The sequence below is a fragment of the Sinohyriopsis cumingii genome, chromosome 14 (genome assembly GCF_028554795.1).
Source record: "Sinohyriopsis cumingii isolate HCF-2022 chromosome 14, ASM2855479v2, whole genome shotgun sequence".
Taxonomy (NCBI): Eukaryota; Metazoa; Mollusca; class Bivalvia; order Unionida; family Unionidae; genus Sinohyriopsis; species Sinohyriopsis cumingii.
This window is the reverse complement of record NC_142974.1, coordinates 3,405,230-3,432,079: the sequence shown is the minus strand read 5'-3', so window position 1 is coordinate 3,432,079 and position 26,850 is coordinate 3,405,230. Positions and strand designations below refer to the sequence as shown.

At 35.0% G+C, this 26,850-nt stretch overlaps 2 protein-coding genes across 5 annotated transcripts in view; one reads left to right on the top strand and one right to left on the bottom strand.

Moving 5' to 3' along the window:
- Positions 1 to 3,760, bottom strand: part of LOC149783108 (dual specificity protein kinase CLK2-like) — an 86,304-nt gene extending 82,544 nt beyond the window's left edge. For all 4 annotated transcript variants that reach the window (XM_089931329.1, XM_089931328.1, XM_089931327.1 and 1 more), the window contains exon 1: positions 3,618 to 3,760. In XM_089931329.1, the coding sequence (XP_089787455.1) occupies positions 3,618 to 3,710 (93 nt within the window). In that variant the 5' untranslated portion in view covers positions 3,711 to 3,760. The remainder of the gene's footprint in view (positions 1 to 3,617) is intronic.
- Positions 3,761 to 3,927: 167 nt separating this feature from the next.
- Positions 3,928 to 24,934, top strand: LOC149783107 (large ribosomal subunit protein mL53-like). The gene is made up of 3 exons (XM_089931331.1): positions 3,928 to 4,086; positions 9,932 to 10,044; positions 24,273 to 24,934. The coding sequence occupies exons 1-3, from the start codon at positions 3,938 to 3,940 to the stop codon at positions 24,431 to 24,433; spliced, it is 423 nt and encodes a 140-aa protein (XP_089787457.1). The 5' UTR covers positions 3,928 to 3,937; the 3' UTR covers positions 24,434 to 24,934.
- The last annotated feature ends 1,916 nt before the right edge of the window (positions 24,935 to 26,850 follow it).

The window sequence follows — 26,850 nt, the reverse complement described above, 5'->3', positions numbered from 1 at the left end:
TGCTGTTTCTGTGCTCACTTCAAGCCATATGGCCCGAATTTAAAATGAAAAGACACAAGTGCTAAAAATATAAATTGGAAAGACTGATGCCCAGTCTCTCCCTTACTTTAGATAAGTGCCTCCTGTATTCTAAGTTAGGTGTCAACAAAAGGAACCTATTTTTGCCAGAGAAAACTTTCACTGCACTGATGAAATGCAGAAATTCATTTTCATGATGCTGAATGACTAGTAAATTATTAATGTCATTCTCCATATATGCCTCTTACACTTACAGATTGCCAAAGTTACTAGTACTCACATGGCTTTAAAATACATACGGTTCTATGTGCATTACAGAAACCAGCCAGAACCAGTCAAGTGGGTACTGGAACTGTTCCAGCAATTGTGGCCACATAATGGGATTAAGGCTAATTAACCCTTTACCTCATAGAGCTTAGTGACAAAGTGCAGCACGCTATAAATAGAACACCTGTTACCTAGCAGACCGCATCCGCATAGGCATGCCTGTGAATTGTTAAGCAATGTAGTGGTGTTACGTTTAACAGCAGTTTTAACCATTTTACGTTTTAGGCAGACATTTATTATATGTGGAAAAATTGAAGAGTAAAGTCCGATTGTTATAGCTGTGTAATTATTTTTCACAGAAGAATATTTTATGTGCTATAAAATCGAGAGAGAACTCATTCACCGTCATGTCAGTGAGGCCGCGTGACCGACCGTAGCTGCCATTTCATATACTCAAAATTTACACGTTTTTCATCTGCGTCTACATCACTAAGTCATCTGAATTTGATAATCAATAAAAAAACTAATTGCTGCTTGCATAAATATCATAGCCTTTACCAAGGTTATTGAATCTTTCGTGTTTGAGATTCTACTCGTGAAAACTTCGTTAAGTACTGAATGAAATCCTGCCTGTGAACTGTTAAGCAATTTAGTGTATGTTACATTTAACAACAATTTTAACCATTTTACATTTTTGATACTCGAAATTTACAAGGTTTTCGTGTGCGTCTATATCACTAAGTCATCTGAATTTGATAATTTATAAAAACTAATTGCTGCCTACATCAGTATCAGAGACTTTACCTAATTTATTGAATCTTTCGTGGTTGTTATTCTAATCGTGAAAACTTCGTACGTACTGAATGAAATCCGCGGCTGCCATTTTGGAGAGTGGAGATTACAACCCAGTTACTTTAAATAGCAGATATCGACCAGTGCATGAATAGCGACCACGTGATCTGACGTAATTGTCATTCGCAGAAATGAATGTAGTATGTAATGGGGGGGTTTTCCCCGAAGGTGGCGCCACGAAAACTAGCTCAAAATGGCTGATGTTTACCGCAGGCGTCAAAAGGCGCTTCTATGCGAATGGAGTAGAAGCGTCCAAAGACGCTTGTATGAGGTAAAGGGGTATGTGAACATGAAAACCTGTCAATTGATTACGTTATTGATGTATTTAGACCAACCGTTTTTAGGTCAACAATAAAGGGTTCAAAAGTGGTATTCATGGGTTTTGAATCTTTGGCAAAGCTGACATATAAAGGAAACAAAGACTATAAATAATTTCCATAAAACAAATGAGTATTTTTATTTTTTTGAAGTTCTTGTTTAACTGCTATGGTGTTTTAAGTCGAATGAATAGGAATTTAGCTTTCCTTAACACATTAACCCCTGGCAACGAGTTGACATGGCAGGAGGTAGTAACCTACTGCCGAACTCTGTAGCGTCATGGTTATGCAAGATACACTAAAGTGTGTGGTATTATAGAAAGGAAGACAGATGTAGCTCTACAATGATACCTAATAATCTTGAATTTCTAGTTACACTACAAAATACATACGGAAAAACCTCATTTTTCTACCCAAAATTCACCCATGGTCGGAATCCAATTTCGTTTCTGGATTTTAGACTTTTTGGTCTCAGATCTAAGGTAAACCGGTATGAACTGCAGACAGACAGATGAACCTTTGCAAAAAGTAGGATAAGATGGGCATTTGGAATAAAGAGTGGTCTCGATACAAAAATAATGGGTCTGTTTATCACCCGAAAAAAATAAGAGCTCCAACTCCAACTTTTACCCTTCTGCTCATACGCAAGCCAAATAGCCAATGAAAAATGATGTTTTTAACAACTAGGCAGTATGATATTGGAAGATCACCTGAAGTTGGTGTTTTCAGATGTATTCAGAAATAGCTTTCAAAATGTGTTTCCTACTCGAATTTCAGGCAAAAACAACAAAATCCTCCAGGGGTTAATGTGTTAAGCTAACCAATCCACACTTAAGAATTTAATGAACATAAACAATATTGATCCACTAAGGCCACTGTTAGAGCAATTTGTCCATGGACGACCTAAGAACATGGAGAAAACCGCTTGTGATTTTCCAGATTGAAATAGATACACATGTCAATTTAATATGATTCAGACTTTTATCTTTTTATATCTGACGTGTAGCAATTGCAGCTGCATGTGACAAAATAATTAGAAAAGGGGGCACATTGGTCCTGAAAAAATGTTTGGACTTGCTGAATTTGACTGTACAAAGACTGTACATCTTTTTTTATGTCACCTGCCCTGGGTCTGTGTAAAGGAAAATATCTCTGAACACTAGATAAAAACTTGAGATACTTAGATCCATATGATACCATAGACATGTTACCTGAATTTTTTTTAACTACAAATGACCACAACATTTGGATTTGGGTTTGGTTTTTCGTTTAAAACTAAATAAAATGTTAGTAAGGCAATTTTATAAAAATTTTGTTGGGAAATTTAAACAGTCTGACCAAAAATGTTGGGAAATGGAGAATTTTAAAAACTAGGTCGTCCATGGACAGGGATAAAAGCCCGTTTTCTGGCCCAGAGTACCATAAACAAAACGTGTGATATGCTTTGCAAAGAACACCAAGTTATTCACCTCACCAAATAATGTTGGTCACTGTAAGGAAACCAATAATTTTGCCGATTACATAAAACAAACTCAATTTATTTACATATATATCACAGCCCTTTCTCTAACCAAATTTCATCAAATAAATAACGGAAACTCCTAGATGATCAGTGCGACTGTTCTGCAATTTGTTTTTACTGCACTTGAATGATTTAAGACCTTTGGTTCAAATCATTCTCTATAAACCAATTTTGTAGATATCATACTAATCTCACCTCTTTATAATTTGTCCAATGACTTTCATAAAAAAAATTACTTGCTTTTTAGTAGGATTTAATTGCAATTCTTACATGTTTGGCTTGGAAACCATCGTATCGAAATCTGGGAGAAGTACAGCTAACCAGCCGCAACCAGTTCAACAAGTCGGTTTGTTTGCTTACAATGTTATTTTTTTAAAAAGGCGACCATATGTTCCATATTAAAAGACAGGTGTATTTTCAGAGTTTTACAAAATTATATTATTTATCAGAAATATTTAACGTAATTATTTAGGGCAACATATTTAATCAAGTCCCATAGAAATGGCGCCCATAAAGCAATGGTGTCACTCCTTCACACGTATTACTTTGCGAATATTGTCATCTTTAACTTCCATAAAAATCGACTAATTATTCTTTATATTGTAAAATCAATTTCGATCATTCCATAAATCAAAACTTACGGTCATAGATCTACTTTTTCCCGCAGTTCCCCACAAAAAATCTAAATTGAAATGACTTCGGCACCTCGACACAAATGTAGATATTGCATCCATTAGGTGCTTTAAATCCTGATTGGACAGGTTCGTGGCCACGTGACATGCATTCCTTCGTTTAAGACAAAGAAAAATAATAGAAGAAAGGGTGCAATTAATGTTTTCCTTGCTTGTGGGACTTTAAAGTGCAGTATACAATTATTTCTTTTCAATAGAAGAAAAAATAAATATACACATGATTAAAATCGGCCCAAGAATTGCAATCAGTCACATGACTTCTGTTTTCAATGATATATGATGCCTTAACCTACACTCTAAAAATGTCATTAAAAATTAAACAGGCTGTTGGGACACTACTTCAGGCTACTCATCTCCGTGCGATAAAGAATGTTAAATTTTATTTTGATCCATATGGAAATAACACTCGATCTATCAGGTGAATTATAGTCAGAATTCCAGGCTGCATGTGAACACTCGTTTTACCCCCACCCCCTTGCTTCCAGTATCAACCTGGTCATTGATGAAGGCGATCGATTGAAAAACTATGAATATGTGGTACATATAAACAAATCAGTTTTCGATGCCTATTTTTTTTAAATCGAAATTTATTTAACATGGTTGTGTTCCTTAGCCACAGCTCCGGATATGGTTTTTCCAGATTTAAAAAAACAATTGAGTACGAAGAATTTAAAAATAAAATATTTGTATTATATTTTTTAAATAAACTCACTTTCCATGATTTCTAATATATATTATTTTGTCACTTTTAATTGATCTCATGGTCTTTCATTCAGCAATGTGCTTATTCCCTACATGGTTTATAGAAATATTCTGAACATCAACTTTAAGAATAAATTGACCTTTTCGGTGTTCCTGATTCTTCTGAAGTCTTATTATGCATATTAAGAAAGTGCCCCTGTAATGTTTGCCAGAAGTTTGTTATTCTTGACTCGAACACAAGTTGAAACTGCATGTTGCTGCTAAAGCCAATAGTGCATATCGTACAGTTCAAGTGTATTTTTGGAATTCTATGCATGTGGTGGGGAATTTAATTCCTCAACTATTCACTCTGTGATAATGCTCCACAACAATTTAATAAAATACTGGTGCACTGATGGCATCTCCGCTGGAGTGGTTGTTCTGCATTAATATTTGACATTTGAACATCCAATCAATGAAGACCACCTATTGAAAGATAGACAAGTCATGAGTAATTCACATTTGAATACCATTTCACCAATCAGTGATCTTTATTTTGATCAAATATATGAACCATAGAAATTCATCTGAAAAGTCTTGAATATATTTTTTTGCATTTAAAAAACTTGCACACTGACTTAAAGAGAGGCCCACCTTATTGAGCTTCTGTTGAGCAGTGTATATTTCTCATGTTTAAATATAAAAAGTAATCCTCTGAGGTATGGACAGTAAAATTCCAGAATGCATCAGCTTCATTTTTTAAAAAGCACCAAAACCCCACTGAATTTACACTTAAATGAAAACCACATGTTAAGTCTTTAAGGAGTAATGACCCTGTTACAAGACTGAATATACATGTACACAACGACTAACTAGTTCAATTCTGAATGCACCTGTGCTGTGTGGGACTGACCATTTAATGGTATGGAGCAAAATTATTATTTCTGGCTGTGGGATTTTTTCTCATTTGATTCAGTATGAGATAAGTTTGCAGGAGTCTGATGTTTTATCAATAAAGTATGATAAAATGTCTGACAACATGAAATCACCTTATAGGTACTTTAAATTAACACAAGAAGTGTAAGTGTGACCCCAACCATCTGCTCAATTTGATTTTTGTCTTATTGCTTCACAATCATAGAAGACTGAAAAAGCTATACGTATCCTTTAAAAAGACAGTAACGTACCAACGCATCACTCTCGGACGACTGTCGCATGAACCTAATATGGTGAATTAACCTTTATTTTCACCATTATGGTCACAAAGGTTTTCTACAGGACTCCATCAGGTCGAAGTAGCCAGTTCTACCACCTGATGAATAACACTTTGAAAGTAATTTCACAAAATAAAATGTTTATTTTCCCTTTTACTTCAGATGGTATCATATGATAATTTTATATAACTTTCATGAATATAAATATCTACTTAAAGTTAGGATGGTAGAAAATACGGTTGATGATGTCATCACACTTAAAATATTAAAGCTAGGACCTGGTAGTAGCAAAAGACAACATATACTCTGTGCCATGATTGCTACAAGTATTAGACCATAACGTTTGTATACTCTGTGCCATGATTGCTACAAGCATTAGACCATAATGTTTGTATACTCTGTGCCATGATTGCTACAAGTATTAGACCATAATGTTTGTATACTCTGTGCCATGATTGCTACAAGTATTAGACCATAACGTTTGTATACTCTGTGCCATGATTGCTACAAGCATTAGACCATAACGTTTGTATACTCTGTGCCATGATTGCTACAAGCATTAGACCATAATGTTTGTATACTCTGTGCCATGATTGCTACAAGCATTAGACCATAACGTTTGTATACTCTGTGCCATGATTGCTACAAGCATTAGACCATAACGTTTGTATACTCTGTGCCATGATTGCTACAAGCATTAGACCATAACGTTTGTATACTCTGTGCCATGATTGCTACAAGCATTAGACCATAATGTTTGTATACTCTGTGCCATGATTGCTACAAGCATTAGACCATAACGTTTGTATACTCTGTGCCATGATTGCTACAAGTATTAGACCATAACGTTTGTATACTCTGTGCCATGATTGCTACAAGCATTAGACCATAATGTTTGTATACTCTGTGCCATGATTGCTACAAGCATTAGACCATAATGTTTGTATACTCTGTGCCATGATTGCTACAAGTATTAGACCATAATGTTTGTATACTCTGTGCCATGATTGCTACAAGCATTAGACCATAATGTTTGTATACTCTGTGCCATGATTGCTACAAGCATTAGACCATAATGTTTGTATACTCTGTGCCATGATTGCTACAAGCATTAGACCATAATGTTTGTATACTCTGTGCCATGATTGCTACAAGCATTAGACCATAATGTTTGTATACTCTGTGCCATGATTGCTACAAGCATTAGACCATAATGTTTGTATACTCTGTGCCATGATTGCTACAAGTATTAGACCATAACGTTTGTATACTCTGTGCCATGATTGCTACAAGCATTAGACCATAACATTTGTATACTCTGTGCCATGATTGCTACAAGCATTAGACCATAACGTTTGTATATTGCAGGGTAGAATCTGGTGAAATTGTCTACTTCCAAGATTTCATTGTACTGTATTGATAAAATGTGGTTTGTTTCAAGTAAAGCAAGGAATGGCTAAGTGTTCTTTTTTATACCACAAATCAGAATAAGATAATAGTTTTTACTCTCTCTCCCTTTTAGAAACTTAAAACGGTCTCTCCTTAATAACAACTTGGCTTCAGCAGATATTCAGCAGAAATCAAGGCAGTGACCATTGTAAACACCAAGGCAGTGACCATTGTAAACACTTTTATCAAATGTTATCACCAGAAGATGTCAAGTTCAGCTAGGGAAAGGTGCGTTTCTATCATGTATGACTTGTTGATTTGGAATCATATCTATTTCATGTACTTCATTAGAAGTAGGAAATGTGTATAATCATCTGATAATGATGAAGAAAAATTGGCATCTTTCCCTCTCAGCCTCTAAAGAGCATACTTGCAGGGGACATGCACAGTAAGCCACGCTCATTTGATAGAGATCATGTCTGCTCTCATCAACAACTCCATGAGAAAGCATGGTGTGCAGAGCAGTTCTCCACTAGCTGCCATGGCAACTCCAGGACACTTGGAGAGATGGTGGAAGGTCTTTTTCCTAATCCCTTCCACTCTCCACCACCACCGCATTACATGCAGTTCCAAAAATACACAAGCTGAACCCTATTCATTACGTTGTTCTTGTACATGTATATATGCATTGGTCTTAATTCACAATTTAGTCAACAATAGCAATTTTTAGATTTTGTCAGAATCATATATTTTTGGTAAGTTTTTATGACTTTGCAATAAAATCAGTTACCATAAAGAAATTAAGAATAACACACTGAATATTTTCACAATTCTACTTAAGTTTACAAAGTCTTCATTCTCGTTTTAGCTTTTTATATTGCACAGTGTTTCCACTACTTCATATTGCACAGTGTTTCCACTACTTCATATTGCACAGTGTTTCCACCACTTTTTCATTTCAGAATGTGAGAATGTGAGTGTACATTTTAGAAATCTAAACATTAAATTTTGGAAGTCCCAAATTTGTGATATTTTCTTCATAATTCAGACCATTATTTTGTGCAGTATTTCACATTTCATGAATAATATGTTTCTAAACAGGAATGTTACAGAATGATTTTGTTTATCAATCACATGAAGAGATTTCACAACTTAATTATACATGAATTAATGGACTTCACTTCTGGTTCAGACAATGATACTTTGCTAATTAGTGTTTCATTGACCAATACATAGTAAAATCAGCTATTAGCATACTTGATACAAAAATAATTTAAGACAGATAACTTACTCCTTACAATTCCTACCAGCAGAAGTGTGTGAAATCTAAAACACTATATGATTTCTATTACATGCAAACAACTAAACAGAACAAATTCATTTAATTCATGGGTCATTTAGCATTTGAGACAAAATGCATGCAAGTAATTAACTTCTGAACTCATGAAAAATTAAAGTATGAATATAAATCAAATAAATGCAACAAGTAATTAAACTTACATCAGTGAACATACATTATATGCAGTTGAGACTAAACCTTGTGTTTTATTCAAGACTTGCACCTTCTTATGAAGTCAAATCTTTCTCCTTTCATGTCCCTCACTTTCTGACACATGTTCGTAGACAATTTAAAAAGAAATCTTGTTTCCCAGAACTAATTTCTGACTCACCTTAAAAACTTTGATTAGTTTCATAAGGGGAATTTCTTAAAAACCTGAATTCCATCTGGAAAACACCCTCTACTCATTTAGCTTGGCCAGTCATGATTACTTCTTTATCTGCCAGAAATTGTATCACTCATATCGAAGTCAGAATAATCCTCTCTAGACCACCTTTATTAGTAATTGTCCTGGAAAATATGATTTTATGACACCTGTGTCAAATGCCCCAAGACTTCCTAAAACCTTTCCCTAGTTTGTCTCAACTCTTATCATTTACTGCTATTGACCTTGCGTTAAAATTGCCCCCTAGAGGTCTCCAGCTGTTAACCAAACAAGTCCTAGTTAAGATTCACTAGTGCTTCCAAACAAGAGAGGTCAACCATTGCTAGCTACCGTATTTATTGTGAGTTAGCCCATGTGTTAATCTTAATGTTTACATGTCATACTGACCACGACAGAATGTACCATGAGATTTTTCTAAAATTTTTTGCATCCTTACACGCACAAGGTTTAAATTTTAATGATCGGAAAGAGCTTGTTCAGCATCTTTATATTGACAAGGATGAGTCTTAAAATTATCAGAATGACATTTTTGTGATGGTAATTCCCAGGAATTTTCTTGTTGGCATGGTGATTACATTTGATGATGAACATTTACCCAAAAAAATAGCATTGTCTGAAAAGCTTCCTTAACATTTGGATCAGTAGAGAGTAATTCACCATCATTTTCGTGCAAATAAGAGAAGATCATGCACAGTTCAATAACATTTTCACTCGTATGTAATTTATATGGATCAGTCAAAAGCATGCACAATTCAGTATCATTTTCACTCGTATATAATTTATAGAAGGCATACATAATTTAGTATCATTTTTATGCATATAAGTGGAGAGTACATATAATTCAGTTAATATGGACCAGTCAAAAGCATGCACAACTCAATAACATTTTCACTCGTATGTAATTTATATGGATCAGTCAGAATTGTGCACAACTCAAAAACATTTTCACTCGTATGTAATTTATATGGATCAGTGGAAAGCATGCACAACTCAATAACATTTTCACTCGTATGTAATTTATATGGATCAGTGGAGAGCATGCACATTTTTACCCATGGGTAATTGCAAACAACTTACACCTCATTGGTGAACTACAATAGTATAAAATATCTAATTTGTATGAATTAAAAGCTTTTTCTACCTGGTGAGCCATTTTTCAGCTCGATTTATTACAGTAGTAACATTTGGCAGCATAAAGTTGCTTCATGCTACTTCAAATTTAGTCTGATTTGGATCTTTCTTTTTTTCCCTTCAGAGATATGGTATTTCACATGCATTCTCCCAGGATATTGGAAACAAATCAGAACTGCTCCATGAAGGTCAATGTGAAGTCTGACAAGTCTGAACCCAGAATTGACATTACTTTTGGTGAGTATCAGAAACCATTGGATGCCATCAAGTGGTGGCAGAGTGCTAGATAAGCAACTTATTTACATATTTTACACATCAGGCAAATTTGCTCTAGACACGGACTGAAGAATCTTTTAATGCTTTCAAATTACTGAAAGAAATGTAATGTAAAGCATTTACTCCTGAGGTGTCAGCGTAATGTTCCTAAGTACATAAGTACATCATTACTGTAAGAATACAGTAGTACTTCATTGCAATGAGAATACAATAGTACTTCATTACAATGAGAATGCAATAGTAATTCATTACCGTAAGAATACAGTAGTACTTCATTACAATGAGAATACAATAATAATTCATTACTGTAAGAATACAGTAGTACTTCATTACAATGAGAATGCAGTAGTAATTCATTACTGTAAGAAGACAGTAGTACTTCATTACAGTGAGAATACAATAGTACTTCATTACAATGAGAATGCAATAGTAATTCATTACTGTAAGAATACAGTAGTACTTCATTACAGTGAGAATGCAATAGTACTTCATTACAATGAGAATGCAATAGTAATTCATTACTGTAAGAATACAGTAGTACTTCATTACAGTGAGAATACAATAGTACTTCATTACAATGAGAATGCAATAGTAATTCATTACTGTAAGAATACAGTAGTACTTCATTACAGTGAGAATACAATAGTACTTCATTACAATGAGAATGCAATAGTAATTCATTACTGTAAGAATACAGTAGTACTTCATTGCAATGAGAATACAATAGTACTTCATTACAATGAGAATGCAATAGTAATTCATTACTGTAAGAATACAGTAGTACTTCATTACAATGAGAATACAATAGTACTTCATTACAATGAGAATACAATAGTACTTCATTACAATGAGAATGTAATAGTAATTCATTACTGTAAGAATACAGTAGTACTTCATTACAGTGAGAATACAATAGTACTTCATTACTGTGACAATGTAATAGTAATTCATTACTGTAAGAATACAGTAATACTTCATTACAATGAGAATACAGTAGTACTTCATTACAATCAGAATGCAATACAGTAGTCCCCCTCTTATAAGGCCACCCCTAATGCAGCAGGGAAGTGGCCTTATAATGCGGGTGGCCTTTCTAGAGGGGGATGACAAATGTGAATAGTAAATACATATGAAACAATTCAGAAGTACATTTAATTTTAAATATTTAATATTTTGATTAAAAAATCACATGCATGATGTGAAATAAATGTAAAACAAACTTTGTCATCATTTTCAAAAGAATGCTATGAATAACCATTGATAAAGTTTTAAAACTGTCTTTATAATTATGGTTTTAAAACTGTCGTTATAATTATGTTACAGTTCACATCATCTGTCACTTTGTTGGCAAGTCTAAAAAACAAACCAGTCTCGTCATATTAAAAATATCCATGCTGTCATATCTCCTGCATATATCGTTTAGTCTTTTGTTCCAATCTTCGACAACTTCATTAACATCTGCTGATTCGCCGCTAATGACAGAACACTTGATATTTTGTCGCACTTGAAATCTGTGCAACCATCCGTTACTTGTGGTAAAGTCATCATATTCCAATTCAACTGACAAACTTTTTGCTTTTTCTTGTCTTTCAAATCAGGATACAAACGTCTCCTGGCTCAAACAATCTTCCTTTCTCCGTCCATTTCACCTTTCCACTTCTGCAGAATTGTTTCATTATCTTTCACGATATTGTTTATCTTAGTCTTCCTGGCATTAGTTTTCTGCAAGGATCCTCGACGAACCCCCCCACCCCCACCCCCCGGTCAGTTGAATTACTTTCACATTCTCCTCTAAACTGAGAATTTTTATTTTCCTCGATGACATGTTGATCTTTTTGCAGTAAGTTTTTCATGTTGCCAACTACAATACTGATAAAACAATTTTGTATGCATCCAAACAAATTGCCGTGTGTTTTTAAAGGAAGTGATCTTGTCACGTGATTCGTTAGTTGCAGTCTGGTACCCTATTGTTTGTATACATTTTTTTTACACTAAGTGAGAGAAGCCAAAACGGCTTTGATATGTACCATTAACATCACGCAGATTTGACCTCGTGGCCGCTAGGATTCGTAATTTTGACAATTATTGTCAGTAGTAATAGCCACTGATTACCAAAGTGAACAAGCTCAACATCTTACTAAGGGAAGCCATAAAGGCTATTAAACCATTTTCCTGCTGACTTGGGTATTGTACATCGATACTGCCACTTCTCAGCTGTTACTACTGTTCTATAATTGTAATCTTAACAGTTATCAGAGTGACTAAACCGGACATCTTATGATAACACAGCAGTAAGGCTAATTGGATTACATGTACGCACCCTTTTTTATGGATTAAAATTTGAGTCTTTCTCAGTTTTTATGGAATAAATTTGGTATCTCGTGAGGCGTAAATGATATAATATTAACCTTAGTGGTAAATGTACTTTACTCAACACCTCTTTCAGTAACGAAAACCTGACATCGGGAAACAGAAATCGGATTACTTAACACACGTTATGAATAAAATACTGTTTCTGGATACATATTCAAATAAAATGCGGCCGCTTGTGAGGGGTAAATTTTATAATTTTGCACTAATATGCTGGTCGCGTTAGCCGGGTGGCCTTTCGCGAGGGGTACTTTTGAACACAAACTCGTCGGTGCCAACGGATTCTGGCCGTAAGGAGCGGGTGGCCGCTGGTCAGGGGGGCCGTTCAAGAGGGGGACTACTGTAGTAATTCATTACTGTAAGAATACAGTAGTACTTCATTACAATGAGAATGCAATAGTACTTCATTACAGTGAGAATGCAATAGTAATTCATTACTGTAAGAATACAGTAGTACTTCATTACAATGAGAATACAATAGTACTTCATTACTGTGACAATGTAATAGTAATTCATTACTGTAAGAATACAGTAGTACTTCATTACAGTGAGAATACAATAGTACTTCATTACTGTGACAATGTAATAGTAATTCATTATTGTAAGAATACAGTAGTACTTCATTACAATGAGAATACAATAGTACTTCATTACAGTGAGAATACAATAGTACTTCATTACTGTGAGAATGCAATAGTAATTCATTACTGTGAGAATACAATAGTACTTCATTACTGTGAGAATGCAATAGTACTTCATTACTGTGAGAATGCAATAGTAATTCATTACTGTGAGAATACAATAGTACTTCATTACTGTGAGAATGCAATAGTACTTCATTACTGTGAGAATGCAATAGTAATTCATTACTGTGAGAATACAATAGTACTTCATTACTGTGAGAAATAGAATAGTACTTCACTACAATGAGAATATAATAGTACTTCATTGCTATGAGAATAAAATAGTACTTCATTACTGTGAGAATACAATAGTACTGTATTAGTGCGAGAATACAATAGTACTTCATTACTGTAAAAATGGGGGCCCCGAGTGGCCGAGTGGTCTAAAGCGCTCTCCGTTATGGATCACTGCCATCTCACCTCTGTCTGCATGGGTTCGAGTCTTGGATTCGGGCAATGTGGGTATGTGAGAAAGCTTGCCAGTAGCTTCTCGAGGGTCGGTGGTTCTTTCTGGGGATTTCCCAGGTTCTTCCTCCACCGTTAATACTGGCCGCCATGTATAGCCTATCGTGTGCTGAAAAATGGCGTTAAACAACAACAACAACAACAACAACTACTACTGTGAAAATGCAATAGTACTTCATTACTGTCAGAATACTCACTTAAATAGAGCCATATAATCAAAACCACCCTAATTAATCTTTGTCACCTAGCCATTTGAGCATTTCAAAAGTCCAATAGACATTAATGTTAATATCAACTAAATCACTGTACATTAATTCAAATCCAAGTGACAGTAATGCTAATATCAACCAAATCACTGTACGTTAATTCAAATCCAAGTGACAGTAATGCTAATATCAACCAAATCACTGTACGTCAATTCAGATCCAAGTGACAGTAATGTTAATATCAACTAAGTCACTGTACGTTTAATTCAAATCCATGTGACAGTAATGCTAATATCAACTAAATCACTGTACATTTAATTCAAATCCAAGTGACAGTAATGCTAATATCAACCAAATCACTGTATGTTAATTCAAATCCAAGTGACAGTAATGCTGATATCAACCAAATCACTGTACATTTAATTCAAATCCAAGTGACAGTAATGCTAATATCAGCTAAATCACTGTACCTATGTTCTAAGACCAACAAATCAGGCAACAGTAATAGAATGAAAATTCCCTTTGTAGCTGCCCAGTGTGTGAGGCAATAGTGATAAAACAAAATTCCTTAGTGTCCCATATAGCTGCCCAGTCTATAAGGCAAGAGTGATAAAATAAAAATTCCCTATTGTCCCATGTAGCTGCCTAGTGTCCCATATAGCTGCCCAGTCTGTGAGGCAACAGTGATAAAATAAAAATTCTCTAGTGTCCCATGTAGCTACCCAGTCTATAAGACAACAGTGATAAAATACAGATTCCCTAGTGTCCCATATAGTTGCCCAGTATATAAGGTAACAGTGATAAAATAAAACTTTCCTAGTGTCCCATGTAGGTGCCCAATCTGTAAGGCAACAGTGATAAAATAAACATTTCCTAGTGTCCTTGTAGCTGTTCAGTCTATAAGGCAACATTAATAAAATAAAAAAATTCATGTATCTGCCCAGTCTTTAAGGCAACAGTGATAAAGTACAAATTCCCAAGTGTCCCATGTAGCTGCCCAGTCTATAAGGCAAGAGTGATAAAATAAAAATGCCATAGTGTCCCATGTAGCATCCCAGTCTATAAGGCAAGAGTGATAAAATAATAATCCCCTAGTGTCCCTTGTAGCATCCCAGTCTATAAGGTAACAGTGATAAAATAAAAATTCCCATGTGTTCTATGTAGCGGCCCAGTCTATGAGGCAACAGTGATAATAAAAATTCCCTAGTGTCATATATAGCTGCCCAGTCTATAAGGCAACAGTGATAATAAAAATTCCCTAGTGTCCCATGTAGCTGCCCAGTCTATAAGGCAAGAGTGATAAAATAAAAATTCCCTTGTGTCCCTTGTAGCTGCCTTGTGTTTTGTAGTGGCCCCGTCTAGGAGGCAACAGTGATAAAATAAAACTGGTGTTGGGTCAGGTCTATTAGTGCATACAATTTACTAGATGCATATGAGGCTTTTTCTGAAAATTTATTTTAATTATTTTCAGCTAATCACTGAATTTTAATTACAGTAATTAATATGCCATAACATATATGTTAGTTCCATAGCTCAATAAATAATTGGTTTGATGTGACCTAAAATCAAATTTTACTCTCATAATAATCACTGGTATTCATAGTCAACTTTTTGGAAAAGCACATTTTTCTCATCACTGATATTTTGAAGATCTTGAGGATTTTTTTTAAGATTACAGAGCTTGCAGTAATGATATTTACCACAAAAGAATAGAGGTTTCACAGTCTGAAACTTCTTAATATATCCAGAAAGAATTATTTAGTTTCTTGTCCGGATACATATCCAAAAGAAGTATTTGAGATCCTATCCAATAGAAGTATTGGGGTCCTATCCATTAAAAATATTTGGGATCCTATCCAAAAGAAGTGTTTGAGATCCTATCCAATAGAAGTATTTAGGATCCTATTGAAATGGAAGTACTTAGGTTTCTGTGTGGATATTGTTATGTATATTTAATTTATTTGTTTGTCTGTTAGTTTTATTTTTTTTTATTTCATATCATGTTATTGTAATTTAACATTGTTTGCTGGACTTGACCTAGTCAAAAACTGAGTTCATTTCTGCTCAACCTGATAGACTTCTATTTTCTTTTTTTAAATTTCATTTATGTAAACAACTAATTATAACTTCATTATTCTCTATGTGTATGAGCTTATTTTCAGGATTATTATTCAGGTAAACAATAAGGCATAAATATGTTGGTGAAGGTCAGGGTTTTGGATTTTATAGGCTAAGTGGATTTTACAGGTTATTGTGTTGTAAATAAACAAGACTCATTAGATCATTCTAGAAGGTTATTTTCCATTGGGTGTTTTTAGAAAATGCTACCTGATATCAAGCAGAAAGCTATAATATCTTAGGATTTTACCAGTTGTGCTTTAACATCTTGCACTTTAAGTTGTATTATGTTGTGACCAGTTTGGGCTGAATTTTATTTTCTTCAAATTATTGAATTCAAGTGATTATTTTCTCAGGAAATATAAAAGTGCTTTGACAAAATTATTGGATAAAGACATCCATTGGAATTTATACCGAATTCAAACCTGGGATAATATCCAATATGTTACCCCTATCTGCACCCCACCCTATCTACACTACACCCTATCTACACCTTATCTGCATCCTATCTACACCCTATCTACACCCTATCTACATTCCACCCTATCTACACCCCACCCTATCTACACCCCACCTTTTCTACACCCCACCCTATCTACACCCCACCCTATCTACACCCCACCCTATCTATACCCCATCCTATCTACACCCCACCCTATCTACACCCCACCTTATCTACACCCCACCCTATCTACACCCTATCTACACCCCACACTATCTACACCCTATCTACACCTTATCAGATCAATAAGATTTTTCAGTGCTTTGGATCTGTGAATTTCACTGAATGCTGTAGCAAACCATTGCATCAAAATCATATTCAGGTTGTTCAGATTTGAACACGGTTCCTTCATGATCGAGACAAGGGGAACATACAACTGGAATGGACTCATAAATAAGCAGTTTTCCACTGTCATTCCATGTTTGTACATCATTTTGGCCCCTCTCTGGTACATCATTTTGGCCCCTCTCTGGTACATAGTCCTACTTTTGATATTAAACTTACAAAGTATCCTTCTGAAGTCAATTGCCTCCACCATTGTTTGGCCGATGTACAATGCACCACTGTTACATGCTGTTGGTTAGTTGGCATTACATACTAAGGGATGCAACTCATGAAATCCATATGATGTTCCTTGGACAAAAGAGTGAAATATCTGATCAAAGTTGCCTGCCCTGTCTAGTATTGCTTTTAGTTTACATTAAAGTTGGGGCCCTGAGTGGCCAAGTGGTCTAAAGTGCTCACCATTATGGATCACTGCCATCTCACCTCTGTCTGCATGGGTTAGAATCTCAGGCTCGGCTAACATGGGTATGTGAGAAAGCCTGCCACTAGCTTCTCATAGGTCAGTGGTTCTTCCCAGGGTTTTTTAGGGTTCTTCCTCCACCAGTTATACTGGCCGCCATGTATAGCCTATCTTGTGCTGAAAAATGGTGTTAAACCCAACAACAACAACAACAACATTAAATTTGTCTGGCCTGTCTACTATTGCTTTTAGCTTACATTAAAGTTGCCTGACATGTCTATTATTGCTTTCAGTTTACATTAAATTTGCCTACCATGCCTGCTATTGCTTTTAGCTTACATTAAATTTGCCTGCCATGGATACTATTGCTTTTAGCTTACATTAAAGTTGCTTGCCATCTATACTAGTGCTTTTAGCTTACATTAAAGTTGCCTGGCATGTCCACTATTGCTTTTAGCTTACATTAAAGTTGCCTGCCATGACTACTATTACTTTTAGCTTACATTAAATTTGCCTGCGTTGTCTACTATTATTTTAGCTTACATTTAAGTTGCCTGCCATGTCTACTATTGCTTTTAGCTTACATTTAAGTTAGCTGCCATGTCTACTATTATTTTAGCTTACATTTAAGTTGCCTGCCATGTCTACTATTACTTTTAGCTTACATTAAAGTTGCCTGCCATGTCTGCTATTGCTTTTAGCTTACATTTAAGTTAGCTGCCATGTCTATTATTATTTTAGCTTACATTTAAGTTGCCTGCCATGTCTACTATTACTTTTAGCTTACATTAAAGTTGCCTGTTATGTCTACTGTTGCTTTTAGCTTACATTAAAGTTGCCTGCTATGACTACTATTGCTTTGAGTTTACATTACATTGACCTGGCCAGACTGCTATTGCTTTTAGCTTACATTACATGACCTGGCCTGACTACTATTGCTTTTAGCTTGCATTAAAGTTGCCTGGCATGTATACTGTTGTTCTTAGCTTACTTTAAAGTTTCCTGGCACGTCTGCTGTAACTTTTAGCTTACAGTTACCTGTCATTGTCTGCCATTACCTGTAGCATACCTTGCAATAACATCAAATTGCTGCCATTAATTTTAGCTTGTTTGGCAATAAGATCAGATGTTTGACATTGCCTTGAGCTTGCCTGGCAATAATATCAGGTGGCTGCCATTGCCTGTAGCTTACCTAGCAATAAGATCAAGTGGCTGCCTATGCCTTGGCCTTGCTTGGTAATAAGATGAAGTGGATGCTGTTGCTTTGAGCTGGTCTGGCAATAAAATCAAGTTGCTGCCATTGTCTTGCACTTGCCAGGTAATAAGATCACACGAGCTTATGAATTGGTCCTGCTTCAATTGTGGATCATCCTTGAGTCATCCATCAACATTTGCTTTTTAAACTTTCTTCTCAATAACCACTGTGAAAATTTCAGTTAAGTTGAATACCCTGGAAAAGAGAGTTTTAGTTTCATTAAAAGTATGCTCATCTGCTGTCAGATATGGTCACTGATAATGGCATCAAGGGCTTTCAGTTTTATCTGCTCTCAGATATGGACACTGGTAATGGCATCAAGGGCTTTCAGTTTTATCTGCTGTCAGATATGGACACTGGTAATGATATCAAGGACTTTCATTTTTATCTGCTGTCAGATATGGACTCTGGTAATGCTATCAAGGACTTTAAATTTTATCTGCTATCAGATATGGACATGGTAATGGTATCAAGGGCGTTTAGTTTTATCTGCTGTCAGATATGGATGCTAGTAATGATATCAAGGGCTTTCAGTTTTATCTGCTGTCAGATATGGATGCTAGTAATGATATCAAGGGCATTTAGTTTTATCTGCTGTCAGATATGGATGCTAGTAATGATATCAAGGGCTTTCAGTTTTATCTGCTGTCAGATATGGACACTGGTAATGATATCAAGGACTTTCAGTTTTATCTGCTGTCAGATATGGACACTGGTAATGGCATCATGGACTTTCAATTTTATCTGACATCAGATATGGACACTGGTAATGGCATCAAGGGCTTTCATTTTTGTCTGCTGTCAGATATGGACACTGGTAATGGCATCAAGGGCTTTCATTTTTATCTGCTGTCGGATATGGACACTGATAATGGCATCAAGGGCTTTCATTTTTATCTGCTGTCAGATATGGAAACTGGTAATGGCATCAAGGACTTTCAAATTTATCTGCTATCAGATATGGACACTGGTAATGGCATCATGGACTTTAAATTTTATCTGACGTCAGATATGGACACTGATAATGGCATCAAGGGCTTTCATTTTTATCTGCTGTCAGATATGGACACTGGTAATGGCATCAAGGGCTTTCATTTTTATCCGCTGTCAGATATGGATGCTGGTAATGCTGTCAAGGGCTTTCAGTTTTATCTGCTATAAGATATGGAAACTGGTAATGGCATCAAGGACATTCATTTCTATTAGCTATCAGATATGGAAACTGGTAATGGCATCAAGGGCTTTCAGTTTTATCTGCTGTCAGATATGGACACTGGTAATGGCATCAATGGCTTTCAGTTTTATCTGCTATCATATATGGACACTGGTAATGGCATCAAGGGCTTTCATTTTTATCTGCTGTCAGATATAGATGTTGTTATGAAAATAGTAAACTCTAAACAACTTCTTTAAAAGCACAGAACGTGACCAAGTATGGCAGGATCTTGGCCTGTAGAGCTCTTAATAACCTGGTATTTTATGGTGTCCGACTGTATGTTACCAAGTTGGTTTTGATATATTAACTTGAATTGTCAACCATCTACAGTTACCAAACTTTTAAATTGTGGACAGCTTGGGTAATTAAGAACTATGGCTCAAAGGTTCAAATGTCATGCTGACTGTAAATGAAAGAAGAAAAATTGTTTCCACACAATGGCTTGAGGCAGCCACCATGTACAGTTACCAAACTTGATGGATAATTTTCACTTTGGAAGAATCCATTCAGTTGCCAGGTCAGAGATTAAAGTCCAAGGCCACTGTGACTAATACAAGAAAACTAGGTTTCTACACAACAGTTTGCAAATCTTTTTGCATAGCTTCCACTTGAGCTAAGGAAAAACCTTTTTGATTTCAGGGTTGAAAGGTTAAAGATCATGGCTTTTGTAACTGAAAGAACTATTATGTATATTAAATTTGTTTTGTGTAATTGAGCTTTGCCCATAGATAAAGATTGAAGTTAGGGCCTACCTGGCTAATGACATTTTTGTGTGTAATTTCATAGCTAATTTTTGTGTGTAGATTATATTTTAAGATATTTATTACTTGTAGGTAAACATGTATAATTAGATCTAAGATTTGGACATTAGTTTTCACCTGTGGAATTCCTGGTCTGCCTGATGTTTTTTGTGTTCTTTATTAAGGTTTGTTTGATGGACTTGATCTTGTTTGCAACTTAGAATGTTCTAGAAATGAACTTTGGTCCCTCATATTAGGTTTTTATTTTAAGGTTGTGTACTTCAGAAATACTCATTCCTGTTGTAATATCTAAGGTGAAACCAGTCTGTTAGTTGTGTTAAGTTAATATTTGAAAGAATTTAGACCAAAATATAGTGTTTCCTATTGCACTGGTTTTAAAATTAGGATATGTAGGTAGGGATATTTTTAACATTATATATATATTATAATGATCAGTGAATATAATGTCCTTCGTGCTTCAAATAAATGGGGGACAATCTTTTTTACCCTGGGGATAAAAGGTGCTATGGACAACAACAAAAAACAGGAATGGTTGGCTGACCAGAAGCACATGTTTTTTGCCTTGTATATTTAAATTAGTCATTGGGATTACAAAGTGGTCATTAACACTTAGCACAAAATCACTATTTTGGGAGTATTGATAATTCTTTTAGAGACATTTTGGATTATATATTTAAATTAGTCATTGGGATTACAAAGTGGTCATTAATACTTAGCACAAAATCACTATTTTGGGATTATTGTGAATTCATTTAGAGACATTTTGGATTATGTATTTAAATTAGTCATTGGGATTACAAAGTGGTCATTAACACTTAGCATAAAATCACTATTTTTGGATTATTGTTAATTCATTTAGAGACATTTTGGATTATATCATTATGATACGTCAAGGCTGTTAGCAATCACACTTTGATTCTATTGGTATACCAGCACATTCAAGATTAGAATTCATTTGGAACTGGAACTCATTTTGAATGCTCTACACTTAAGGAATTTTTATTGAACTTTTAACACAGTTTTGGATTTAATGCTCAATACTGTAAATTCTTTTTAATTTTGTGTTCTTGGGAAATAAATCGTTTATTCAGTTTTACTAAACTTATTTTGTTTTCACTCATTTCTGTTACTTATTTTAAGATCATAGAGTAATAACAAAAGGAAATTGGTTTCTAACAGTAGCTTGAGTTTCCACCGTCTATAGATACCAAACATTGTTGATGGCATATAACATTTTTTCAGAAGGACATCTGTTCATAATATATCTATTGACATTAATTAATGACTTTTTAACCATTTATTATTACATTTGCTGCAAAAGGTTTGTTGATTGGTCTTTATTGGCAGTTTCAATACATGCTGTGAAAGGAGGCAGGGTAAATAGTCTATTACCCTTGCAATGAAAGGGGTTGGTAAAGAGGTATTACCCTTTCAGAGAATTGTTGTTCTAAGGTCTAATGCCACTTTTCAACACAAGATAGGCTATGCATGGCAGCCAGTATAAATAGTGATGGAAGAACCCAGGAAAACCCCAGAAAGAACCACCGACCCACAAGAAGCTAATGGCAAGCTTTCTCACATACCCACATTGGCCAAGCCCAAGACTCAAACCCATGGAGATAAAGATGAGATGGCAGTAATCCATAACAGTGAGCACTTTAGACCATTCAGACAGTTGGGCCCCACCCTTTCAGAGAAAGGATGTGGGGTAAAGAATTTATGACTATGTTGTGAACAGAGGTAGGGTAGTCTATTACCCTTGCTGTGACAGGAGGTGGGGTAAAGATTCTGTTAGCCTTGCTGTGACAGGAGGTGATGTAAAGAGTCTTTTAACATATTGTAAAATTGGAGGGGGAAATAAAGATTATATTACCATTGTAGTGAAAGGAGTTGGGGTAAATAGTCTGTTATCCTTGCTGTGAAATGGGGTTGTGTAAAGAGTATGTTACCCTTGCTGTGAAATGGAGTTGTGTAAAGAGTATGTTACCCTTGCTTTGAAATGGGGTTGTGTAAATAGTCTGTTACCCTTGCTGTGAAATGGGGTTGTGTAAAGAGTATGTTACCCTTGCTGTGAAATGGGGTTGTGTAAATAGTCTATTACCCTTGCTGTGAAATGGGGTTGTGTAAAGAGTATGTTACCCTTGCTGTGAAATGGGGTTGTGTAAAGAGTCAATTAACCTTGCTGTGAAATGGGGTTGTGTAAAGAGTCTATTACCCTTGCTGTGAAATGGGGTTGTGTAAATAGTCTGTTACCCTTGCTGTGAAATGGGGTTGTGTAAAGAGTATGTTACCTTTGCTGTGAAATGGGGTTGTGTAAATAGTCTATTGCCCTTGCTGTGAAATGGGGTTGTGTAAAGAGTCTGTTACCCTTGCTGTGAAATGGGGTTGTGTAAAGAGTCTATTACCCTTGCTGTGAAATGGGGTTGTGTAAATAGTCTGTTACCCTTGCTGTGAAATGGGGTTGTGTAAAGAGTCTATTGTCTATTACCCTTGCTGTGAAATGGTGTTGTATAAAGAGTCTGTTATCCTTGCTGTGAAATGGGGTTGTGTAAAGAGCCTATTACCCTTGCTGTGAAATGGTGTTGTGTAAGGAGTCCATTACCCTGGCTGTGAAATGGGGTTGTATAAAGAGTCTGTTACCCTTGCTGTGAAATGGGGTTGTGTAAAGAGTCTATTACCCTTGCTGTGAAATGGTGTTGTGTAAGGAGTCTATTACCCTGGCTGTGAAATGGGGTTGTGTAAAGAGTATATTACCCTTGTAATGAAAGTACCTGGGATAAAGGACCATGCAGTAAAAGGGGCTGGCATCAAGATCATGTTACGTGTTTGAAATTCTTCACACTGTTAAATATATAAATGCATATTTCACCTGGCAGGGTTCACAATGCTAGACTTGCCTAGGTTATAACAGCATGGACCTTAATGTTAACTCCAAGCATCTGGATTATAACAGCATGGACCTTAATATTATCTCCAAGCATCTGGGTTATAACATGGTCATTAATGTTAACTCCAAGCATCTGGGTTATAACAGCATGGACCTTAATGTTAACTCCAAGCATCTGGGTTATAACATGGTCATTAATGTTAACTCCAAGCATCTGGGTTATAACAGCATGGACCTTAATGTTAACTCCAAGCATCTGGGTTATAACATGGTCATTAATGTTAACTCCAAGCATCTGGGTTATAACAGCATGGACCTTAATTTTAACTCCAAACATCTGGGTTTTAACAGCATGGAACTTAATGTTATCTCCAAGCATCTATGTTATAACATGGTCATTAATGTTATCTCCAAGCATCTGGGTTATAACAGCATGGAACTTAATGTTATCTCCAAGCATCTATGTTATAACATGGTCAATAATGTTATCTCCAAACATCTGGGTTATAACAGCATGGAACTTAATGTTATCTCCAAGCATCTATGTTATAACATGGTTATTAATGTTATCTCCAAGCATCTGGGTTATAACAGCATGGAATTTAATGTTAACTCCAAGCATTTGTGTTATAACAGCATGGAATTTAATGTTAACTCCAAGCATTTGTGTTATAACAGCATGGAATTTAATGTTAACTCCAAGCATTTGTGTTATAACAGCATGGACCTTAATGTTAACTCCAAGCATTTGGGTTATAACAGCATGGACCTTAATGTTAACTCCAAGCATTTGGGTTATAACAGCATGAACCATAATGTTAACTCCTTGCATCTGGGTTATAACATGGTCATTAATGTTATCTCCAAGCATCTGGGTTATAGCATGGTCATTAATGTTATCTCCAAGCAGATGAATGAAAATTTCCATGGTCTTGATACTATCCAATAAAATCAATTCACATCCTTTTTTTCTTTTTTCAGTTGATGGTCACAAAGTTATATTCAAGACCGAGTATTTGACAACATTAGATATCCTTCAGCGATTAGAGATTTTCAATGCAGAAAAAGACCCAAAGAAAGATGATAATGCTGCAGAAGCAGTTTCAACAACCAAAAAGGGAAAAGTAGCCAGAAAAAAATAATACTAGTTTGTAATAGGAAGTAAAGATTCAAAATTTGTACTTAGACAAGCTGATGTTAAGAAAAAATAGGTCTGTGAGAGGAGCAGTAGGAGCTGAAATATGTATGGAGAGAAATATAAACTATAGTTTTGAAAATGAGCTAGGTTTGCAGCTTACCACAGGACTGTCATATTCATGTGCATTGGAGTCAATGGAAATTAACTCCAGTATTTTTAGTTATCTTGCTGCTAAATATTAAGCCCCTTCCACCTATTTTTTCTTATAACATATCTTTTATTCACACTCAATCAACGTATTTTGATTTTCTACAGTGCCTCATAATTTTAAAAAGCAAAAACCTTGACAACATATGCTGCCTATACAAGACTGTTAAGAGTTGCCATATTTTTGCATTGATATCATGTGGAAAACTATGATTTCTTTAAGTTTGCTATCATATATCATTATTCTTTTGTTGATATCAAGGGATGGATATAGTAAAATAAACTATTGTCAAATCTGGTAAGATGTTCTGTTTTGAAATTAATAGTTTCCCCTTGAGCTAAAACATGGCATTTGCTAAAATATAAAACATGGCATTTGCTAAAATATAAAATATAAATTGTTAAAATGAATACAGATAGTTTAATTCTTAATTTTATTTCATTACTGCTGAGGAAAGGGAAATGCAAAAATCCCACCACCCACCCACTCATTTTGTTTCACAACTTAATTACAAATAATTTAATTACCAAAGTTATAAAATGAAAGTATTATGAATTGAATCCAAAATAATCAGAAAATTTCTATTCATATAAAAAAACACTAATGTTCTGAACGAATTTCAGATCTTGAATGTATATATCACAATGGCATTGTCCAGAACCCCTTGGAATAATTTAAAATAGTCCCAGAATAATCTTTTGGTCCAATGAACACTTTCATAATTTTAGTGAATAATCCTAACAGATTTCTCCTGTCAAATTATCTAAAAACAACATTAAACACATCTGCAGACTGATTTTAACATTAAGAATCCAAACTAGGAATGAAATCCAAAATAGGAATGAACTGATTGCTTGGTTCTAAACTTATATAATCCAAGAGTCTGTTATGACTATATATTGTAATATCTACTGTTATTCTCTACCGTTTGTTATCCTTTCTTCACCTCAACCATTATTTTATAGCCCGAGACTGAAAAAAGAAAAATTACGTCAATAGGTCTAAACCTTTGTTTAGTATTAAACAACAAGAAGTCACAAATCCACGTCAGAGATTTTAAAACCAGAATGATCATTTGTAGAAGAAAAATTTCCGGATCTGAAGATATCATTAACGTTTAAATAGTGTAAGGCTATGCTTGACAGAAATCCATTCATATTGAATATAATGTAATGAAAACTTTTGACACTGTATCTTTTGGGAGTTCATGCTGCCAAAAATCCAGACCAATGTAACCTAGTTCATGTTGATAAGAATCAAGGCTGGTGTAAGATAGTGAATAAAGTTTGTTCCAGTGAAAGCACAAGAATTTATCATTTATAGGCTGTGCAAGCTATCTATCACTCAACTGTCTGAAATTATTTTACAATGCTTCCATTTTGCCTCTTTTAAAGTACAACTGCAAAATTCGGGGTAGATTAACTGATAGTAATGTTGAAAAGATCCACAAACTTTGAGAAAGGACAACAAGAATTATGCTGCCATTTGATACGCCATCCAAATGTTTATTATGTAAATTGAAATGGTCGAGTCTTTATTGATGTTCAAGGTAAAGAATGAACTTTGACCACAATACCTGCATTGTTCGCTTTATTTTACGCCAAAAGTAACAATACCAAAGTCCTCGGTGTAGATCGATCATCAAAGATCATTTTAGACACCGATTCTAAAACAAATACTTAAGAAAGAAGTAGCAGTTTTCAAACTCTTGTCATGTTCATTTGAATGAACTACTCAGGACCATTAGACCAATCTTGTCATGTTCATTTGAATGAACTACTCAAGACCATTAGACCAATCTACATGTTTTCAAAAATAATTGAATATCAATTACCTTGAAAGGCACTTTCTTTTGTAAATATTAAAATGTATGCACTCCAATTTGATGTTTGTGCATATCATTTGATGCCAGTCCAATTTATTATGTTCGTGTGTGTGATATGTATTCCAGTTTCTTGTGTTTATGTGTATCATATGTATTCCAGTTTGTTGTGTTCGTGCTTATCATATGTATTCCAGTTTGTTGTGTTTGTGCTTATCATATGTATTCCAGTTTGTTGTGTTCGTGCTTATCATATGTATTCCAGTTTGTTGTGTTCGTGTTTATCATATGTATTCCAGTTTGTTGTGTTCGTGCTTATCATATGTATTCCAGTTTGTTGTGTTCGTGTGTATGATATGTATTCCAGTTTGTTGTGTTCGTGTGTGTGATA